The sequence below is a fragment of the Nesoenas mayeri genome, assembly GCF_963082525.1.
Source record: "Nesoenas mayeri genome assembly, chromosome: 8".
NCBI lineage: Eukaryota > Metazoa > Chordata > Aves > Columbiformes > Columbidae > Nesoenas > Nesoenas mayeri.
The window spans coordinates 21,980,656-21,999,492 of NC_137554.1; the positions used below are offsets into that span (position 1 = coordinate 21,980,656).

Below are 18,837 nucleotides of genomic sequence, written 5' to 3' on the forward strand. Positions count from 1 at the left end.
AAGAAGGTAAAAGAGTGGACAGCAGGTATCTTGGAGGAAAGGCAGCAGCATCCTGGACTGAAAGAGCAGAAAAGGGCTGAGGCACCCAGGCTGGATGCTGGGCCAGGCAGTCCTGGGGCTGCCACCTCCCAGGGCAGACCCTCAGCTCTGTCCCCTGTCCCACAAGGGAGCAGTCCAGCAAAGCCCCATGATGCTTTCACTCCTCAGGTGGTGTTCTCGTGGCTTACGTCACTCCTTGGGCACCTGTGAGAGTCCTGTGACAAAAAGGAACAGCTGTTTGTTTGAAAAGAAGTTCAATTTAATGAACTAGGGCTATTATACAACACTTAGGGGACATGATAAAAAAACCAATCATCTGCCCTGACAGCAGCTACAACCCAGATGCTTTCCCACACAGAATTTTAGGACATGTTCTTTCTCTCACCTGGCAACATTTCAACAGTTGAGGATCAGGGTGGGCAGAAGGGCAGCATAGAATTCCACCCCCATGTACAGCCTTTTCCCTACATGGCTGGAAAGGTTCTTTCCAGAGATCGGTACCATCTCCTCTGGATTAGTGTCTGACAGGGCAACTGGGGCATGGAAAGGCTGAAGTGACTTATCTAGCACCACCCAGTCACATAATGACACAACTGAAATGAACCCCACAGACTCCAGAATGCCAGGCCAGCACTCCGCTGTTCCCTTGGCCAGGCAGTCTTCTCCCCAAGGATTAAACCCCTCCTCTGGATATCTCACAGGACACAATCAAGTCACTCATCTTTGTATCACAGCAGACCTGTGTGCTTGGATGCTTTTTAGTACCCTTAGGAGATCTGCCTCTTGAAATTGCACGTAAAGACTCCCATTAACATCAACATGCTGTTTCCTGAGGTGTGGGTGATTGTAGCAACCACTCCAGAATTGCACCTAATCCTTTAAACACATTCAAGAGTGAGAATCGTACTGGAGAGAAATATTTGATCCAAAGGCCTTTGAAAGTATATGCACAAGGAACTCGGTCTATTGAGATGACTGTTTTTGAGCAATGTTTGTGGAAAAACAAGGATGTCCAAGGCTCAGCTTAAGGTTCCTCAGGTCAGGAATATCCTGCTAAAAGACAAAACAGGAATTTTCTTTGATTCCTGCAGCTTTCAAATATCTACTCATATCTTCATTAAATGTAGAAGAGCCACAGATTAATACAAATGGCTTTCTTCGACAGGAATTTATTATAGTCTTCATCAAATCTTCATTTAGACGACCAATGTATGTGTTTTTCTGATAGCTCCAAGGAAGTTTTTCCAGTGAAGTTTCCTGAAAAGGCAAAAGGTTTGCAATGAACCACGTTAGAAAGGACAACTGATTGTTTAATGCCGAACTTCCCTCCTCCCCCCAGGGTACCACACTGGACATTTTTCACTCTTGTGGCTCCATCTGGGTAGAACTGATCCTTCCCAAGACGCCTATTTCTCTTCCAAAGACCAGATCAAATCTCTCCCTGACACGGGACCTGGCCACTCAGAGGGGACTGAACAAAACCAGGGCGGAACTATCACTAATAAATACTGCAGAACCTTCTCCGGAGAGAACCACTTCCCAGTGCACCTTTTCTACTCCTAAGTCCCAAGTCTATTCCTCTCTATTGCCTCTCCCATTCCCAAGTCTCTTTCAGTCTCCTCGACCAAAACTGAAAGAAGCCAGCCCAGCTCCAAAAACAGCTCTGATCCCATGAGAAATGTTACATTCCACAGTGCTAGATCCAGCAGGGACTCCCCTACTGCTATTAATTAGAAGTCGAAGGTGCTCAGATGGTGACAGGCAGTAGAGCCAAGTAGTGAGACAGACAGATATTTCATCCTAAAAGGGAAGATGCACAAGTCAGTGTCGGACTGTAACAAATGTGCAAAGAGAAGAAAGGGAGAGATGTACACATGGGACACACAGTGTTGACAGGGGCCAGGTGGGTTTCTTGCCCTTCACTGATTGAATTTCAGGATCTCCTCATGCTCTGGAGACAGCAATGTCCTGAAAAGGATATTTAAGCTACAACACCAAAGAAAAATCACTGGTTACACTCCTATAAAGTAGCTGAGAGGGTGCCTAAGTCTCACATACTTTTCTCTGTACCCAGCCTCAACCTGCCGAGGCCGTATCTGGAACATAATGGATGAGGCTGATCCACCATGAGAAATACAAGAAAATTATTCATCTGAGAAACGAAAAAAATGCAGTGGGATTCATTCCCTTAGCATAAATAATTCTTTCTATATCCTCCCTGCAATGAATCCTCATTTCTGAAGGAAATAATTTTCAGCCACCAAATCCACACAGAACACAGGCAAATGGGACCAAATGGAAATGAAAAAGACTACTCGAAATGTAAGACCACTGAGAGGAATGCCCTCATCCCATGGATTTGGCAGAAAAAGTAATTTTGCAGAAGGGGAAACAACTTTAAGAAGTTTAAAAATGGGTCAGCTGGGAAAAATAATTGCTGGGAAGTCGGTGCTGATGTACTTGAAGAAGAGAGCTCTAGCCACGAGCAGTGAATGGAAGATAAGCACAGATTAAGGCATTGGTATAAAGAAAGAAAGAAAAAACAGTTCATTTGCTGTAAGTCTCCCAGAGCCAAGTTTTCTTTGTAGAAATGTTTAGGTGCAGCAACAAGTGCCCAAACTTGGGGGGAATGATCAACACTGACTACGAATCAGTGGGTCAAGCCCAACAGAACAGGTAGCAAGGAGGTAAAAAGGGACAAGCAGCAACGGTCACTTCCCCAAAATTCCCCAGATTGGTAGCAGTGTGAGAACATAAAACAGATTTAAGAACAGCAGCTACTGCATCACAAAATACCCTTGATGACTGGGAAAGAATCAAGATCCCACTGATGGAAAAGCAGATGAGACAGAGGCTCATCCAGCACACGGCACCCTCCAAAACATGTTCCATATCCATTTATTTACCTGGCTTAGGACATAAAATATTCTGATGTTCCAATATCGAGCCAGATCCTGGAGAAGAGATTTCAAATAAATTTTGTCAAAGGTACGGAAGCAGCCAACAAGAGTTACAAAGGTTTCATCCTCTTCATCATCTGTTATGGACTGGAGGATGGGAAGCATCGGTGCGAGGCCGGTACCAGATGCCAGCATGAGGAGTTCTCCGTGCTAACAACAAAACAGAGAATTTGGAATGAGCTGTGGTGACTGGAAACAGATGTGCTCACGGTCAGTTCCTCCTCGCTGCCACACTGGTAAAGGGTCCCCTGAGAGAGGACATGTCAGATGGTCATGAACTGGTAAATTCAAATCTCAGAATGTATTTTTCTGCAAAGGATTACAGATAGCACTTTCAGGGTTTATATATCAAATCTAATGAAACTGGATTTTACCCAAATATAATGATTTATTCTAACTTTAGCCTTGATTTCAGTTAATTTATATTTCAGTTTCAATTCTGCGGTACACTGTGTGTTGTTTTCCCACTGGAAATTATCCCTGTGTTTACCTCACATGCTGCTAAGTACCACCTTGAATGCTCTCTGGAGGAAATGGGTTCTTCTCCATCCGTATCTTCCTGGCGCCTTACCTCACTTTTCTCAAAGAGCTACCAGCAGCCCATCATGCTTCCCGCCTGCAAGGGGGGACATTCACTCTGCTCACAATAGAGATGTCCAGGCAGTAAGGTGCGGTGTGTAGGGGACAGAACGTTCCCAGCACTTTCTCCAGCCGCCAGCCAGTGCTCCAGTGCCACAACTGGGATTTAAGCCCCTACTAAGCCCTCAGAGGCTGTTCACGCTCCATTTTAACTAGGCAGTTTATTGTGAATGGATCTGATCAGCCCAAATCTGAATCCTACTTTGTTGGCAGCAAATGACGATAAAGGAAGATTTTACTATGAAACTAATATTTGAGACCTCTGTTGTAATAAACAGTTCTTCTATAGCAAGTTGTTTTAAAGATTACCCAGGTGCTTTGCAAACTGCATGTGCACAGATCACCCAAACAGCCCCTGAACGCAGCTACTTGTAGGAACGATTGCCATGTTCTGTCCCAAATTATCAGGAAGCTTTTAAGAACAAAATGGAACAGTAGCCTAAAACAGCAGAGAGAGCATTCCAGGGAACAGAACACAATTGCCCTGCACAGAGCTTGGCCACTGGGATTTTACAGCCTTATTTTTGTTATGGGAAAAAAAAAAACCACAAACAAAAACCCAAAAAAAACAACACAAAAAAAAAAGGCCTTGGGATCTTAATGACCACTGTTTCAATTTTGCTCCTCATTTGAAAGGTCAGAATTAAGTAATCAAATTAGTATGTGTGAGAAGCCTTTCCCTGACACAGGATCTGCCTTTCTTTGCAGCAAGCCCGGTATCAGCAGGTGGGATCAAGGTTTGCAGAGTAGCTGGGTGACATGACACCTCACTAGAGCTGCTACAGTTCAGGGAATACCCACGAGAGAAAAAGATCAACACCTCCCCTTCGCTTGTGCTTGTCACAAAACAACAATGTGGTTCAAACAAGGCAAAAAATCAGCCACACTCAGTGGGGGCAAAGTTAAGCTCCTTTTGTTACACACATGAGGAACTTCTAATGCAAGCAATGAACAAAGAGTCTTGCTGGTATTTTCCAGTCTCCCATCCACCTCCCTCTCTTCCTTCTTAAATATTCTGCAGTTCAATAAGGTGTACTTTCTCCAATTGACTACTAAGGCTGCAACATTGTACAGTAACCCAGGAAGTCCCTAAAATAATAATGAAAATGGTAATCAAATTGATGTCTTCCCTTTAGAATATTAAACAAAGCTGGCTGCCACAACCCGAAACATCCTCCGCCTCTCAGGGAACAAACCTTATTAGGTTGATATGGGAAGCCTCCAAATGGCCCACGCCAAAAGACTGTGTCTCCTTTTTTCCACGTTTTTATGTATTGTGACATTAGCCCAGCTTCATAGCACTAATAAAGAAAACATTGCACAAAAGAAAAGAATAATTATACTCTGTTGGAAAGTTTCCCAGCTTAAAGTCAATTATAAACTTATCTACATTTAAACAAAAAGGGGGTAAAAAAAATACAACCACCAACATTTCATGTGTTTCAAAAGAAAGAAAGATCATTCTACTTGAAAAATAACTCAAAGTTATACCCAAAACAAAACATTTAAATTAAATCATATTGGATCCATTCCAGCTTGACTATAATGTAAAAACAACCCACTCTCATGCAGTCTGAATTTCCAAAACTGGAAAAAGCTTATCAGAGTTCTTGCTTACAAAGCACACAGAGAAGGGTGTCTTGAATGCAAAGCACAGTCCAAGCCTTCACACGTTCTCCAAATCTCAGGGTTTGGGATCTGGAAACACCCTCTGGGTACCACTAGTTCTATAAACACTGCACAGCTCTGGTTTTATTTCAGTCTCTCAGATGCTGTGTTGATACAATTAGTGACCCAAAGTCAGGTTTCTCATTTAATAAACCTCTTGTTTTCAGAGAAGATCATATGGATGCTGAGGGATGCCTTCACATTAAAAAAAGTTAACGTGGCCCTCATGGAAGAAAAACATTAGCAAAAAACTGCCTTGTTTTCTACCAGGCACATAGAATATCATCTAGGCTTTTTCCTGCAGGAACGCTAACCTCAGTCACGGCTGATGAGAAAGGGTGGGTGCTTGCTAGAAACACAGAAGGAGAGGCTGGAAAAGGAAGGGCTCATCCCAGTAGTCTTGTTGCTGTGTGCTAGATGTATATCCCATATGTATGATCACTTTACAGTTAATGAGAACAAACGTGAGCAAAAGAATGGCTGCAGCCTACGGGATCTGGCCGCAGAACAAGGGCTGCTCCCAACAGCAAGAGCAGATAAGCCCAACAGCTGCAGCAGAGAACTGGCCTCACATGAGGCAGCGCCACTGATAAGCCCAAGGAAGAGCAACACAACCAGAGGTCAAAAGATGAGACGTGATATAAGCCTTCAAAGACACCAGCCCATACAAAAGCAGATTATTTTGGGGTATTTTCTGCACGCGCACAGGACAGAAGCCCAGCTCCACACCCCGGTGCCTTGGCTGGCCACCAAGCTGCACTGCAGGCAAACAAAGTTTGTGAATCACAGAGAGACCAAGAAAAAGTGAGTGTGCTTTTGTGCCTGGAAGCAGAGTGAGCTAATAAAGAACACAGATGCTCCTCTCCTCCTAACCACCTCACTTAAAGAAGATACCTGAAGTATTAAGAATTATTAGCACCAGTAGTTACATTCAAAAGGTAAATGCATAATGTATGGACATCCAGGCTCTGAATTACCATCGAAAACATTTTACGTTCAGAGGGCTCTGGGCAAGTACCAGGTCTCACGCAGAGGATGTGCAGTTGTGTCAAAGCAGCAGTATTTTGTATCTGCTTTCTTCAAACGTATATGGAAACCCAAGGCAAGAGCAGAAAAGTCAGCCCCACTTATCTCCTGTTCCAAATGAACCACGGTAAAGAAAACTAAAGCAACCCTTCTTTCACCAGAATTATTTCCAAAAATTGAAGTGAAAAGTGACTGAGTGGGTTTTAAATTATTTTTTTCTAAATAAAAAGAAAAAAATACTTATCTCCTGGGGGAAAACTTCTACACCCAGTTTTACATGGAGAGAAACCCTAACATTATAAAATCACTCAAAAAGAGGGTTATGCTCTCTAAATGGCAACTCCCTCACTCTTAACTGTAGTATCACAAGTACAATGCTGTAATAACAGGAGACAGAAGGGTTTGAACAGTGCTTGGATTGCATAGTAATAATAATAATAATAATATAGTACTTTCAAAAATTGCCTGAATAGTGTGAAATATACCACAACCTACAGAGTGAGTTATAAAAATGGCTGCTTTGCACTGGGTGTTACCAACCTCTTTTGTCACTGCCAGAGAATAACTATAGCTCCCTTTGGGATGAAAGGTTCTATATAAAGGAAAGGTATCATTACAATCATTACTATTATTATTGAAATGCAAAACCGGTGAGCAATAAGCAAGTATACATGAAATTTCAGTCATTCTGTGAACATATTCTATTAAAGCAGCTCAAATGCAACATTTTTCTCCCCTACCACACACCAATTGCCACAAGACTGGTGAAATGACCCTCCCACGGGTATCCTATAGAAGCTGTACACTTCTCTAAAGAGCAGGGTTTGCGTTTGAATGTAAAATAAACCCCCAAAATGTGAAATCCTGGAAGACAGGCAGATAACAAGCGGTCACTCTCTGCAGGGCACCTGGGACACCCAGCACTCAGAATTTCACACCTCTACTGAAGTCTGTGTCTGCCCTGAGGAATCACTAGTGACATACAAATGCAGTTTCAGAAAATTTTTCTTCAATATGATATTCTCCACACAAAGTAACCATTCCCAATGGCCCTTCAAACTTTATTCAGACAGATTTCCATCCAAATTCTCCCATCTAATCCATTTAATTGTCATGGTCTCCAGAAGGGCCAGGACACTTGTTCAAAATTCAGCTCTGCCACTCCATCCACCCCAACAGCTGCAGCCTGTGCCAGTGGGTCCCCTCTCTGCCCCGTGGGTCACCAGGAACCTCTCAGACTGCAGGCAGCTCCCAAGCCCTGCCTGCAAACCAGAAACAGCTGCCTGCTCTCTGTCTACATTTTTCACCAAAATGAAGAATTTTTCTCAAGAGTGTTCTTAAAGCAAAATACAGAGGGTAGGATAAGGGTTGGGTGAAGACTTCCCAAAATCGGGGGTTCAACTGGGCACAATTTCCAAGACAGACTGAAAAGGCAAAATGAAATGGGGGAAGTGGAACAGGCTCTTTCCATACTGGTGATGACAGGGCCCCTCAAGAGGTTCTCTCAAGTGATTAGCGGAGCTTATGCTGCAAAGCACTTGTTTGTGTGTCACCTTCTTCTGTTTGCAATTTTGTGGGAAAAACTGCAATTTTTATCAGCAAAGCACAACTACTTCAAAACAACACCAGAACAGTCCATGAGGGATTTGAGTGTCTCACCTGAAGTGCTGACAGCATGCTGGGTTTCTAAAGAAAACAGTCCCTGGCACCTTAGATTCTAACCCATATTGTCAAGGCTTACTTACTTTAATGAAAACTTCAAAGTAACCTTCTGCATTCCCTGGGCTAATCGGAGTGTAGGCTCTCTGGACCTCCAAACCATTCACCACTCCTCTGAGGAGAGAAATACAGGAACCCACTGTGACTTAGGTCATTGACTGGTATTACCAAACTGCTGCAGTTCTCTGGGAAGAAGAGGGAGGCAGCAGGTTCTCTTCCCAACAGCCCAGATTGCGCACAGATGCAACATGTTTCTCTTCCAGAGGGAAAAATCCAGGGAAAAAATTAGTGGCTAAACGTATCTTTTGTCCTTCCAGTGGTGGTCCCAGTTGTACTACATATTCGGGTCACGGGAACATTCCTGAAGGGTGTTTGAGCTGTGAGAAATGGCCAAACATGCGAGAGTCATGAAGGGGAGAGAAAATGCTTTCATGAGGGTCTGGAGCACAAGTGTGATGAGGAGCAGCTGAGGGAACTGGGGGTGTGTAGCCTGGAGAAAAGGAGGCTGAGGGGAGACCTTATCGCTGTGTACTACCGCCTGAAAGGAGGTTGTAGCACAGAGGGTGTTGATCTCTTCTCACAAGAAACAGGCAATAGGACAAGAGGAAATGGCCTCAAGTTGCAGCAGGGGAGGTTTAGATTGGATATTAGGAAAATTTCTTCCTGGAAAGGTTTGTCAGGCATTGGAACAGGCTGCCCAGGGCAGTGATGGAGTCACCATCCCCGGAGGGGTTTCAAAGATGCAGAGATGAGGTTCTTAGGGACATGGTTTACTGACAGTGTTGGGTTAATGGTTGGACTCTGATCTTGAGAGTCTTTTCCATCTAAAATTATTCTATGTAAGTTTGCCATCACTTTTTGGGCTGGGCTCTACCTTCCTTTCTGTGTTCAGACAGCATCTGGTAATTAAATAAAGACAGGGCACAGCCTTTACCTGAGGTTTTGTCAATATGCACTGTGTTTTCCTGTAAGTCTTCTCTTTCCACAGAATATATCCACCCCACTCTTTACTACTGACTACAGTAATTGATTGAAGTGACTGAACCTTCTCCTCTGCTGCATTATGAGAGGGCTGAAGGGAGAAGCGCGTACTTTCAGCAGCCAGCCAGCTGTACACATCAGCTGTTAAGGTACAAATAACGTCAACAGATACAGATCAATGGCATCATAACACGACTTTTTCTGTCTGGCAATGATCACCACAGATGGCTGAGAGAGACAAACTTTTCCCAAGTGGCTCCTTTCTGGCAAGCAATAAACCGCACAGGAGGGTTGTTTTGCAAGAAATCAGTCAGAGGGTACCTGGACACTGGGGGGAAAAAACCTAGGTGCTGAGTTACCCCAAGATACATGGCCTAAAATACTGAGCTCTGGGGTAAACATAGCTCATTGTCTTCACCCTAACACACCTGAGGGACAGGATGACATCCAGAGGGACCTGGACAAGCTCAAGAAGCAGGCCTCATGAGGTTCAACATGGCCAAGTATAAAGTCCTGCACCTGGATCAGGGTAATCCCCAGTATCAATCCAGGCTGGGGATGAAGGGATGGAGAGCAACCCCATGGAGCAGGACATGGGGGTAATGAGGGATGAAAGATTGGACGTGACCAACAACAACGTGCACTTGCAGCCCAGAAGGCCAATTGTATTTTGGGCTACATCAGAAGGAGTGTGGGCAGCAGGTGGAGAGGGGTGATCCTGCCGCTCTGCTCTGTGAGACCCCACCCGGAGTTCTGTGTCCAGCTCTGGAGCTCTGAGCACAGGACAGACATGGACCTGTTGGAGAGGGGTCAGAGGAGCCCCAGAAATTATCAGAGGGCTGGAACAGCTCTACTGTGAGGACAGGCTGAGAGAGTTGGGCTTGTTCAGCCTGGGGAAGAAAAGGCTCTGGGGAGCCTTTCTGTACTTAAAAGGAGCATGGAAGAAAGATGGGGAGAGACTTTTTAGAAGGGCATGTTAAATCAGGACAAGGGGTACTGGTTTTAAACTAAAAGAAGGGAGATTCAAGCCAGACATGCAGAAGAAATTTTTTACAATGAGGGTGGTGAGAGAGTGTCCCAAGTTGCCCAGAGAGGCGGTGGATGCCCCATCCCTGGAGACATCCCAGGCCAGGCTGGACAAGCTCTGAGCAACGTGAGCTGGGTGAAGATGTCCCTGCTCATGGCAGGGGTGGCGCTGGATGAGCTGTGAAGGTCCCTTCCAACACAAACCGTTCTGTGATTCTATGAAATTATCTGTTGTCACATCTTCTCTTTGACTCTGTCTTTCTGCAAATGGATTCTCTTAATCACACTTAGTTCTTTCTGACCCACCAATGCAAGGATAATGCTGCAGAAAAATACAGCTTTGGAATGGCTTTTACCATAAAATTATTAGAGCTAATGAGCTCACAAATTCTTTCATCTGTGTCATTCTGGAAGTATAGAAATTATGATTTGCATGGTATGAAGCCTTTGTCTGTTGACAAAAAGCTACGTATTAGGTTACATAATGCAGACTGTTTAACTAGCTCAGAGAATAATACCTTAACACGATATGTTGTCCTAAACTCAATCGCAGCCTGCTATTTCCCGGTAATTCAAATTTGTACTGGTAGGTGTCCTCTGTTAGCTGCTCCACTGAGCTTATGTTGAATGCAGTAAATGTATCTGGATTCAGTTCTGAATTATTGCTCTGCAAGAACAACAATAAATAATTACTTGGTTAGATGGTGTCTTTTATTACTTCATTTTTCCTTGGAAGCAAACGTGTGCGCTAATTTAGTGCTGTAGATACTCAGGACTCCAGAAGAACACGTATTAAATGCTGGGGCCCAGCGCAAATTTCAGCTCTCTGCTGATTCATTATCATGTTCTACAGCATGCACTTTGGGATCTTGCATTTTCCCCTCCTTCCCTCTGTTTTTAAATTACATTTTTACACCTTACAGCAAGGTCATCGTATTATGACTCACCGCAATAATTTTCTCTGGAAATAAACAGAAATAATACTGCTAAAAGAGCTGAGTACAGCTTTAGGGGCAACTTTGAAACCTATTGATGACCACTGCAAACAGGAAATATTGTTCGCTATTTCAACACTGATCATTTCTGCTCGACCCAGCATATTTAATCTTATGTAAAAGGGCCCTATCAAGCTTAAAATTATGCTCTGAAGACAACTAACTCCACCACAGACAATGCAACTTTTTTCATCTTCAAAGCACAAGTCTAAAAGAAACAGAAAAATAAGAAAAAGGTCAGGGAAATGGAGCTTCTCCAAGGAATCTGGCAGCAGAGAAAATTGTGATGTTTTGTACCTTTCACCTATTTCCACTTCCCAGAGAGGCTGGCCCTGGCTGCTGGGGTACCCCAGCAAGGAGGAGCTGCAGAGCCCGGGCTGAAATTCAACACCAGGGAAAACCCAACACTTGGAAAATCACATTACAGCACGGCGAGAGCGGGCAAGGGGGAGGGTAGCTGTGAACACAGAGTGTGGGGGGCCTCTACAGCCTTCTCTTAAGGCACTGCTTTAATCTACTGCCACATCCCTGACCCATCACCAAAACTCCACATGCTAACACGCACAATCAAAGCTCTAGGATGTGACAAATTGACCTGCTCCTTTTTTTCCATGAAGAAGCTTTTGTCTTGCTTTGCTTTGGCGCTTTCCCATTGTGCAAGCTCCTTCTCGTACACATCATAGATGCAGGGTTTGCAGCCGCTGCCACAGCACTGGGATGGAGAAGGTTCCTGGGGTTTGAGAGCCAGCCAGTCATCCTCATTTCCACTCATTGTCTGCAAAACACAAGCCCGACATCAAAACCAGCATGGTGAAGAGCAGCACGTGCTCATCACTGGAGCATTATTTGGAGAAGGACTGTGAAACCTCTCTCGAGAACCTTGCACGTGTATCTCAAGGGACTCAGGAAACTGAAAACCTGTGAGCCAATCTGGCAGTTGCAACGCTCCATTTTTGTTCAAGTGTTTGCTGGTTCTGCCTTGTCTGGTGCAGAAACACCAGGCTGCCCAGACAGAGCTGCCTCAGTAGCTGCAGCACACCCTCACTCCTGCTCCTGCAATGATTTCTAACCAAAGAGCAGCCTGGTCACCTGGAACAGAAACACCTTAAAAATCTGCAGCTTGGTCCAGGAGAACAGATAACGAACCCCAACTGCCATGGCCCGCCCGAGCGCTGCTTTAAAAGCGGGGGAAAAGCAGCAAGCTGGAAGCGGGGCTTGGAGCCAAGAGAGGAAAGGTGAACACGGTGCAGGCACAGTCAGTTTGTTCATGAGCAGGTTTGAGTTTGGCTTTAAACGCAGGCACACAGAAATGGGCTAGAACGACCAGCACTGTCACTTTCATCCCCCTGCAGCAGCTGGCTCCAGAGCTGGGCTCAGACCCCTCAGGACGCTGATCGATCAGGGGCTCCGCTGCTTTTGCACAAGTTAACTTAGTGCTGGTCCCAACGCATTTGTATCTGTAGCATTTAAACAAAAGGAGGTCCAGAGGAAATTACAGAGCCACAGGTGGTGACACTGCAGAAGAGAACACTTAGCACTTAGACCAGCTTCATTTTCAAGGTGAATAATTAGCCAGCCTTTACCTCTGCAACACGAACACTGTTATCCTGATGGAGATAGGGGGAGAAGAGGGAACGAAAAGGTGAGCGGTTCTGCTCCCCAAAGCATCTCCCGAGGGCTGCGAGAGGAGCCCAGACCCCCGGGCTCGGGGCTGACCATATTGAGAGCTCCGAGCACTTACTGTGCGTGCCCGGGGCTCCAGCAGCCCAGTCTCCCCGCTCAGCGTGGAGCGGCTCCTGGGACTCGGCCCTGGGCCAGGCTCCGCACAGCGGCTCTGCAGGCCCCGGCAGCCCCCGCCCGCCAAGGGCCGGTCTCTCAACTGCCCCCCCCCGCCTCCCCGGGAGGAGAGGGGAAGCACTTTCCCTCATCCGCCTCCTGACTTACCAACATGGCATCCACTCTTCGTCCGCCACCACCTCCCAGCAATTTATCGACCCTCCCTTATCCCCGGTTCCTAGCGCTATTGGCTGCCACCGCCGTCAATCAGCGCAGGGAGCAATGGGGGGCGTGAGCCCGCCCGCCGCGCTCCCGCCGGGTCGCGCGCGCCAAGATGGCGGCGGCGGCGGGGCCGGTGGCGCTGGGGCCGATGGCGCTGGGGCGGGCGGGGACAGCAGCGCGGAGCTGCGGCCTCACCCTCACCCGCGGCATCCTCACCCGCTCGGGGCCGCCTCGTCCCCGTGGGCCGCTGCCGCGCACGCCATGGACCACCCGCGGGCCGCCGCCGGAGGTGCTGGCCCGGGCGGTGGAGCGGCGGCCGGTGCGGGAGCAGGTGGAGCTGGACACCATCACCTACGCCGGGCGGCAGCACTTCCTGCCCGGCCTGGCCCACCCGCGCTTCCCGCCCTGGGAGCGCGGCTGGCGGGACCCGTGGCACTCGCCGGGCCCGCGGTACGAGGAGATGCCGCTGCGCAAGGAGCGCGGCTGCTTCATCTGCCACCAGCGCGTCCGCATGCTGGAAGGTACCGCCGAACACGGGGTTCCGCCTCCGTCTGAGGGGAAACCTCTGTACTGCCGGGGTGACAGAGCCCTGGGACAGGCTGCCCAGAGAGGTTGTGGAGTCTCCTTCTCCGGAGACATTCAGAACCCCCCTGGACGTGATCCTGTGCAATCTGCTCTGGTGAACCTGCTTTCGCAGGTAGGTTGGACTGGATGATCTCCAGAGGTCCCTTCCAACACCAGGCAGTCTGTGGTTCTGCGGAGGTACCGGTGTGCAGCCCCTGCCCCTCCTCGGCCGCCCCGCGCTGCCTCCAGCGCTGCCCCGCACTGCGCAGCATCTTCAAGCACTTGCCCTTCACCGCCAGCCAAGGCTCTCACATACTGTATAAAAACATGGAGCCCACCCGCCTCGTGAACCAACTTATTGTGCTGGCAGCCTGACCAACAACCTCAAAAATACATGTTCTTGTTTCCTGTTTCAAGGAGTTCGGCAAGCGCAGTGGCTCACCAAGACAAAGCTGGTGGAAGGTTTACCCCCGTCGGTGCTCAGCATCATTGACAACCCGGCTCACCGGCTGGAGGAGCACGAGGAGAGGGTGAAGCAGGCGATCTCACACGCACGGCTCTGGGACACAAGAGAACCTGCTCCCAGGAGAGAACATTATTGGTGAGTCTTAGGTCATAGGGAAGATCGCCTGCGTTGTTACAGCTTCTGGATAGCCTGGTCATCAAGGAGGTAACTTAAGATCCAGAGTTGGGCAAAGAAAGTACATACATAGGTCTATTGTTGAGAAATTCACTTGCTGTGCAAAACAGTTAGACCCTTTGTATCAGGTTGTCAACTTGTAATATAAAACAAACAACAGCAACCAAAACAAAGCACAATTCTAAATATTGACAGTAGCACCAATGTAAACACATCATCTACATTAAAGCTTCTTCTGGCCCAGGTTTGTGTTTCAACCTGCGATCTAGCTGATGCAGAATGTCAGTTTTTTAAGCAACTAATGGTAAGCATTACCTCTGCCAACTTGCAACAGGACTGGCGTGTGGGATATTAATCCAACATCTGTGTTAACTGTTTGGAAATGTTGTGCTATTATATGTTTTATGTGTAGCAACGTAACAGTATTCATGACCCAGAACCATCTGCATCCCATTACGATAACATTTTTTATGTAACTTTTTTTTTTTCCTCCTTCTAAAGCCCAGTACTATTTGAAGACTTGATACATATATGTCGGTTAATGTCCATGAAGTATCCTTCTCTGACGAAAAGAATGTTGTCTAGAAACTACAAGATAGCAGCTACATGGGAAAGAGGTTAGTTGCTGCTGTGGTGGAAGCATTTAGCTCTTTTCATTAACATAAGAGGGGTAACAAAGCCGCTGGCTTTAAGGCTGAAGACCTGGAAAAAATGAAACAGTTTCTGGAACCAAGTAATTCTTTCAGTTTTAAATAGCGCTCTAAGCATGGGCAGCCTTGCATGATGGCAGGGTACTTGCCCTGAAAAGATTATTGGGTATTAGACAATATAAACAAGATGACAAGAGCGTGTAAGAGTGTCTTAGAACTCATTGGGTTTTTTTTTGCGTCCCAAATCTCTACTCTTGTTTTTCTAAGTACATTTAGTTAAGAAACTAAACCCAGCAAATAACACTGTTATTTTAAAAGAAGAACCTTCAGTTGAGCCACTATTTAAGATGAGTGTGGAGGTGAGGGGTAGAGAGTGAGCCTTGCAGAACAACGATTCGCTAGAATGCTGCTTCCCAAAAGGAAACATACATCTTTCCATGGTCTTACTTCAGCAATGTTTGAATGCAGCCTGATTTCTCTCCCCAGAATCCATCCTCCTTCAGGTCCGAGGCCTGAATGGAATACTCATGAACTCTATGGCCCCAATACCACCAGTAGCCTCCAAGGAGGAGATACTGGCCACTGAAGCACATGTTCTGGAGACCTTCTATCCCATTTCTCCTACAATTGATCTTCAGGAAGTGAATGTGTACAAAGAGCTCAACAACACAGGTACATCTAGCTGTTGATAATAATTTTCTGTCAGACGAAGTGTTTGGGTTAAGTTGATGTTCTTGCCCTTCTGCGAGACAGCTGTGGGGAGGGGGTGGATGGGACTGAGGGGACAGGGGAGCTGGGCACAATGGGCAGTGCAAGCGCTCCAGACCTGTGGTGAGTACACTGTGGTCTAAGCAGGGCTGTGGAGAAGAACTGAAATCCTGGCAGATTAACAGATCCTGAAAATGTGGGAGAAAACATTGGCTGTGTAGTCTCTCACCAAGCAATTCCTGGCATGATGATCTGCCATTTAGGTTTTCGAGATGGTTATCCGTACTCTCATCCTCACACTCTGTTCTTCCTGGAATCGGCCAACGTTCGTACCGACAGGTTCAGACCAGAACAACTTCGTGCTAAAATGCTGATGTTTGCCTTCGGCAACGCGCTGGCAAAGGCCAAGGTGCTGTACGGGGTATGTATGGGAGGCTGCTGCTGACTTGCTGGGCCTTTGTTCTCTCTTTAAAGCTGCAGCTAGTGGAAAGAGTCCTGAAATTCCCTTGACGTGGCATATTACAGTAGTTTTCAACCCTCAGTTTCCCATTCCAGAGGTCTAACTGACCTTCAGGTATGGTTCTGCTAATCCAGAAAGAGATCTCTCAGTAGTGAGTGAGTTCATGGTGTAACACGCATTGGAGTGGTAATGGGTAGGAACCAGGGAGCAGGTTCAACTGTAAAAGTCTAACCCACCCCACAGCTCAGTATGTAAATTGATATTTCATTGCTGGCTGAAGGAGGAATTTTAATTAAAATACAAAATCTACATTCAGAACTTGTTTGACTAGAGTAATTTTCTGGGCAAGGTAACAATACATTTATTAAAATCCTGGCTTTAAACCAAGGAGAAGATGCAGAATCAGCAAGTACTCGTACCGTTTATGTAGTAACTGCCTTTTTAAACGTTCTCCTCCCCCCCGCTTCTTTCCTAGAATGATCCCAAGGTTTTGGAGCAGCCAATAGTGGTGCAAAGCATTGGCACAGATGGTCAGCTCTTCCAGTTCATGGTGTTCCAGTTAAATACAACAGACCTTGTCTCTAATGATGGCATAAAAAATCTAGTTTGGGTTGACTCTGATCAGAACCTGTATGAAAAAGCCCAGTGTGTTCCAGAAGTCAAGAAGAGAGTCGTTACGGTAAGCAAGCCAGAGTGAAACTTGGGAAACTGTCCTGGAAATCCAACCCTTTCACCTCTGCTGGAGGTTTGGGAGCTGGCGTAGAGCTGCAGCGTGGGTTTTAAACCAGCTGAAGGAACCTGACACAGGCACCAGCCTTGTTCTTACTTCAGGTGTTACTGACGGGGAGTATTTGTAGCGCTGATGTACCGCATAGTGTGCACACCACATGCCGAGCCTAACACGAGCTTCAATGTAAAGATATCCCTGTCTGTAATCTACCAGCTCATCATACGCTTGTTTAAAATCAACTGATGCTCTGATGAAGGCAGCGCTTACATGCAGCTGTCAGTAAATAAGGAGCACAGCGCTGTCAGCCGTGGTTACGCTGGGAGGGTGTCTGATGGGCAAAGGGGTTTTTTGCCATCTGAGATTTACACCAGTGGAAGTACCCACGCACAAGCCTGTCTGGGGAGGGAGAGCATGATTTGGAAGCTGCCATGTCTGGAGTCTTATTCAAGCGTATTTAAAGCTGTTGTTTGTCTACATTAATCACTTCACTGCAAACTGAGCATCCGTGTCTTTTTTTCTCTGCAGAAGCCCACTGGAATATATGGCTTTCAGCCAGACACATTCAAGAAGTTTCTGGCACTGTATCTGCATGGAACTGTGTGAAATTCAGCTCAAATGAAAATACTTTACCAACTGTACCTGCTGCTTTTCTTTGCTAGAACCATTACATAATTAAAGAAGGGTGGATTAATTTACTTTAAAAAATAAATTATATTGTTACTGAGAGTAAAAAAAAATTCAAACTAAATTGTGCATGAGGAACCTCTTTCATTTTTGGGGCTTACTTCTGGGTTCTGTTTAGAGAGAGTCATCAAATGCATTGTCCTGCACTCCTCCACTATTGCCTAGAAAGAACATAAACCAGTCATTATTCCTCTGTGCAGGTTCCACTCCCAGTGGGCTTTTGCACAGAGCTCAACTCAAACCTATTTTCCAAGGTGGCTTTGAGCACCTCTGAAGGCTGTGTATGTGGAAGAGCCACACAAAGCTTCAAGGGGGGAGCCTGAGACATGAGCCTTTTTCATTCTGCCTGGTTTTTACTTTGTTTTACTCCTGGCCGCTTCGGGATGTGTCGTGCTGCCCTGCGCTTTGTTTCCAAAGCACTTAATTGGTGAGATTGCTTTGTTTGGATCTATAGAGCTGCAGTTCTTTTATCCCACAATCCTGGGTGAAGAGACTTACCCATTTTGGGAAAGCGGTGTAGAATGCGGCGCGAAACTTTGGTGCCTGGTAGCTGCTATTTGCTGCTAAAAATACAAAGGAAGAATTTCTTCTGCTGCAGAGTTAACTGAGCAGGCAGCGTATTCTTTATAAAATGGAGGGATTAGCGTGGTTTTTGTAAAATGAAGGCTAAATTAGCTCCAGCCAAATGTAGAATGTTTTGCAGTTCTGCACTGACACCCTGCAGCAGAGGGGAAGGAACAGAGGAGCCTGTGCTATTTTAAGGTGTGGAAGAGCATATTTCCAAGAAATCCATCTCACGTCAGTGTCTTGTGTCAGAGACTGGTCTGCGCTTTGTGATCTCTGGCCATCTGGATGAACACCCCCAGTTGCATGTTCCAGCCTCGACCCATCAGCCAGCCCTACTCTGCAGGTTTCAGAAAACAGATTTTTCACTAGTCAAATTTGAGATCAACAGTTGCACCCAGTAAACTGCGAAGCATTAGCTGTTAAATTAACAAATCCCTCAATAGTTAGGAGAAAATGCTTGAAAAATAAACAATCTAGTAAAGTGTTGCATTGATCTAAATCATGTTAATTCTTCCTGCTCAAGGGATGCCTAATTCAGCTCATCAATTTAAATCTGCTCAGATCTGTAATTTGCACCCAGTTATTTAGGAATACATTTGAATACACTCCTGCTCCGTGGTGACTGTTTCAGGAGTTGTTTCTTTCTCAGGCTGTTGGCTCTCCGCTGTGTCACATGGACCCTGCTGAACAGCTTGAGGCAACAGCCCTAGGACGGTTGACATCCCCTCACCCTCCCAGCATTAGGTGGTTGCTGGTGTTCAGGAAGGAGCCCTGTAGGGCAGG

At 46.3% G+C, this 18,837-nt stretch overlaps 2 protein-coding genes across 2 annotated transcripts; one reads left to right on the plus strand and one right to left on the minus strand.

Moving 5' to 3' along the window:
• Nucleotides 1-517: 517 nt before the first annotated feature.
• Nucleotides 518-13,090, minus strand: CYB5RL (cytochrome b5 reductase like). Its single transcript, XM_080348518.1, has 7 exons — nucleotides 12,998-13,090; nucleotides 11,649-11,828; nucleotides 10,577-10,725; nucleotides 8,078-8,165; nucleotides 4,835-4,939; nucleotides 2,946-3,149; nucleotides 518-1,296 (listed from the first exon to the last, which is right to left on the minus strand). Exons 1-7 carry the CDS (start codon nucleotides 13,001-13,003, stop codon nucleotides 1,093-1,095), a joined length of 936 nt encoding a protein of 311 aa, XP_080204644.1. The 5' UTR covers nucleotides 13,004-13,090; the 3' UTR covers nucleotides 518-1,092.
• Nucleotides 13,091-13,163: 73 nt separating this feature from the next.
• MRPL37 (mitochondrial ribosomal protein L37) lies at nucleotides 13,164-17,465 on the plus strand (the record flags this gene model as incomplete). Its single annotated transcript, XM_080349080.1, has 7 exons — nucleotides 13,164-13,572; nucleotides 14,033-14,216; nucleotides 14,757-14,872; nucleotides 15,392-15,577; nucleotides 15,877-16,034; nucleotides 16,549-16,752; nucleotides 17,329-17,465. The coding sequence occupies 7 exons, from the start codon at nucleotides 13,164-13,166 to the stop codon at nucleotides 17,404-17,406; spliced, it is 1,335 nt and encodes a 444-aa protein (XP_080205206.1). The 3' UTR covers nucleotides 17,407-17,465.
• Between the last annotated feature and the right edge of the window lie 1,372 nt (nucleotides 17,466-18,837).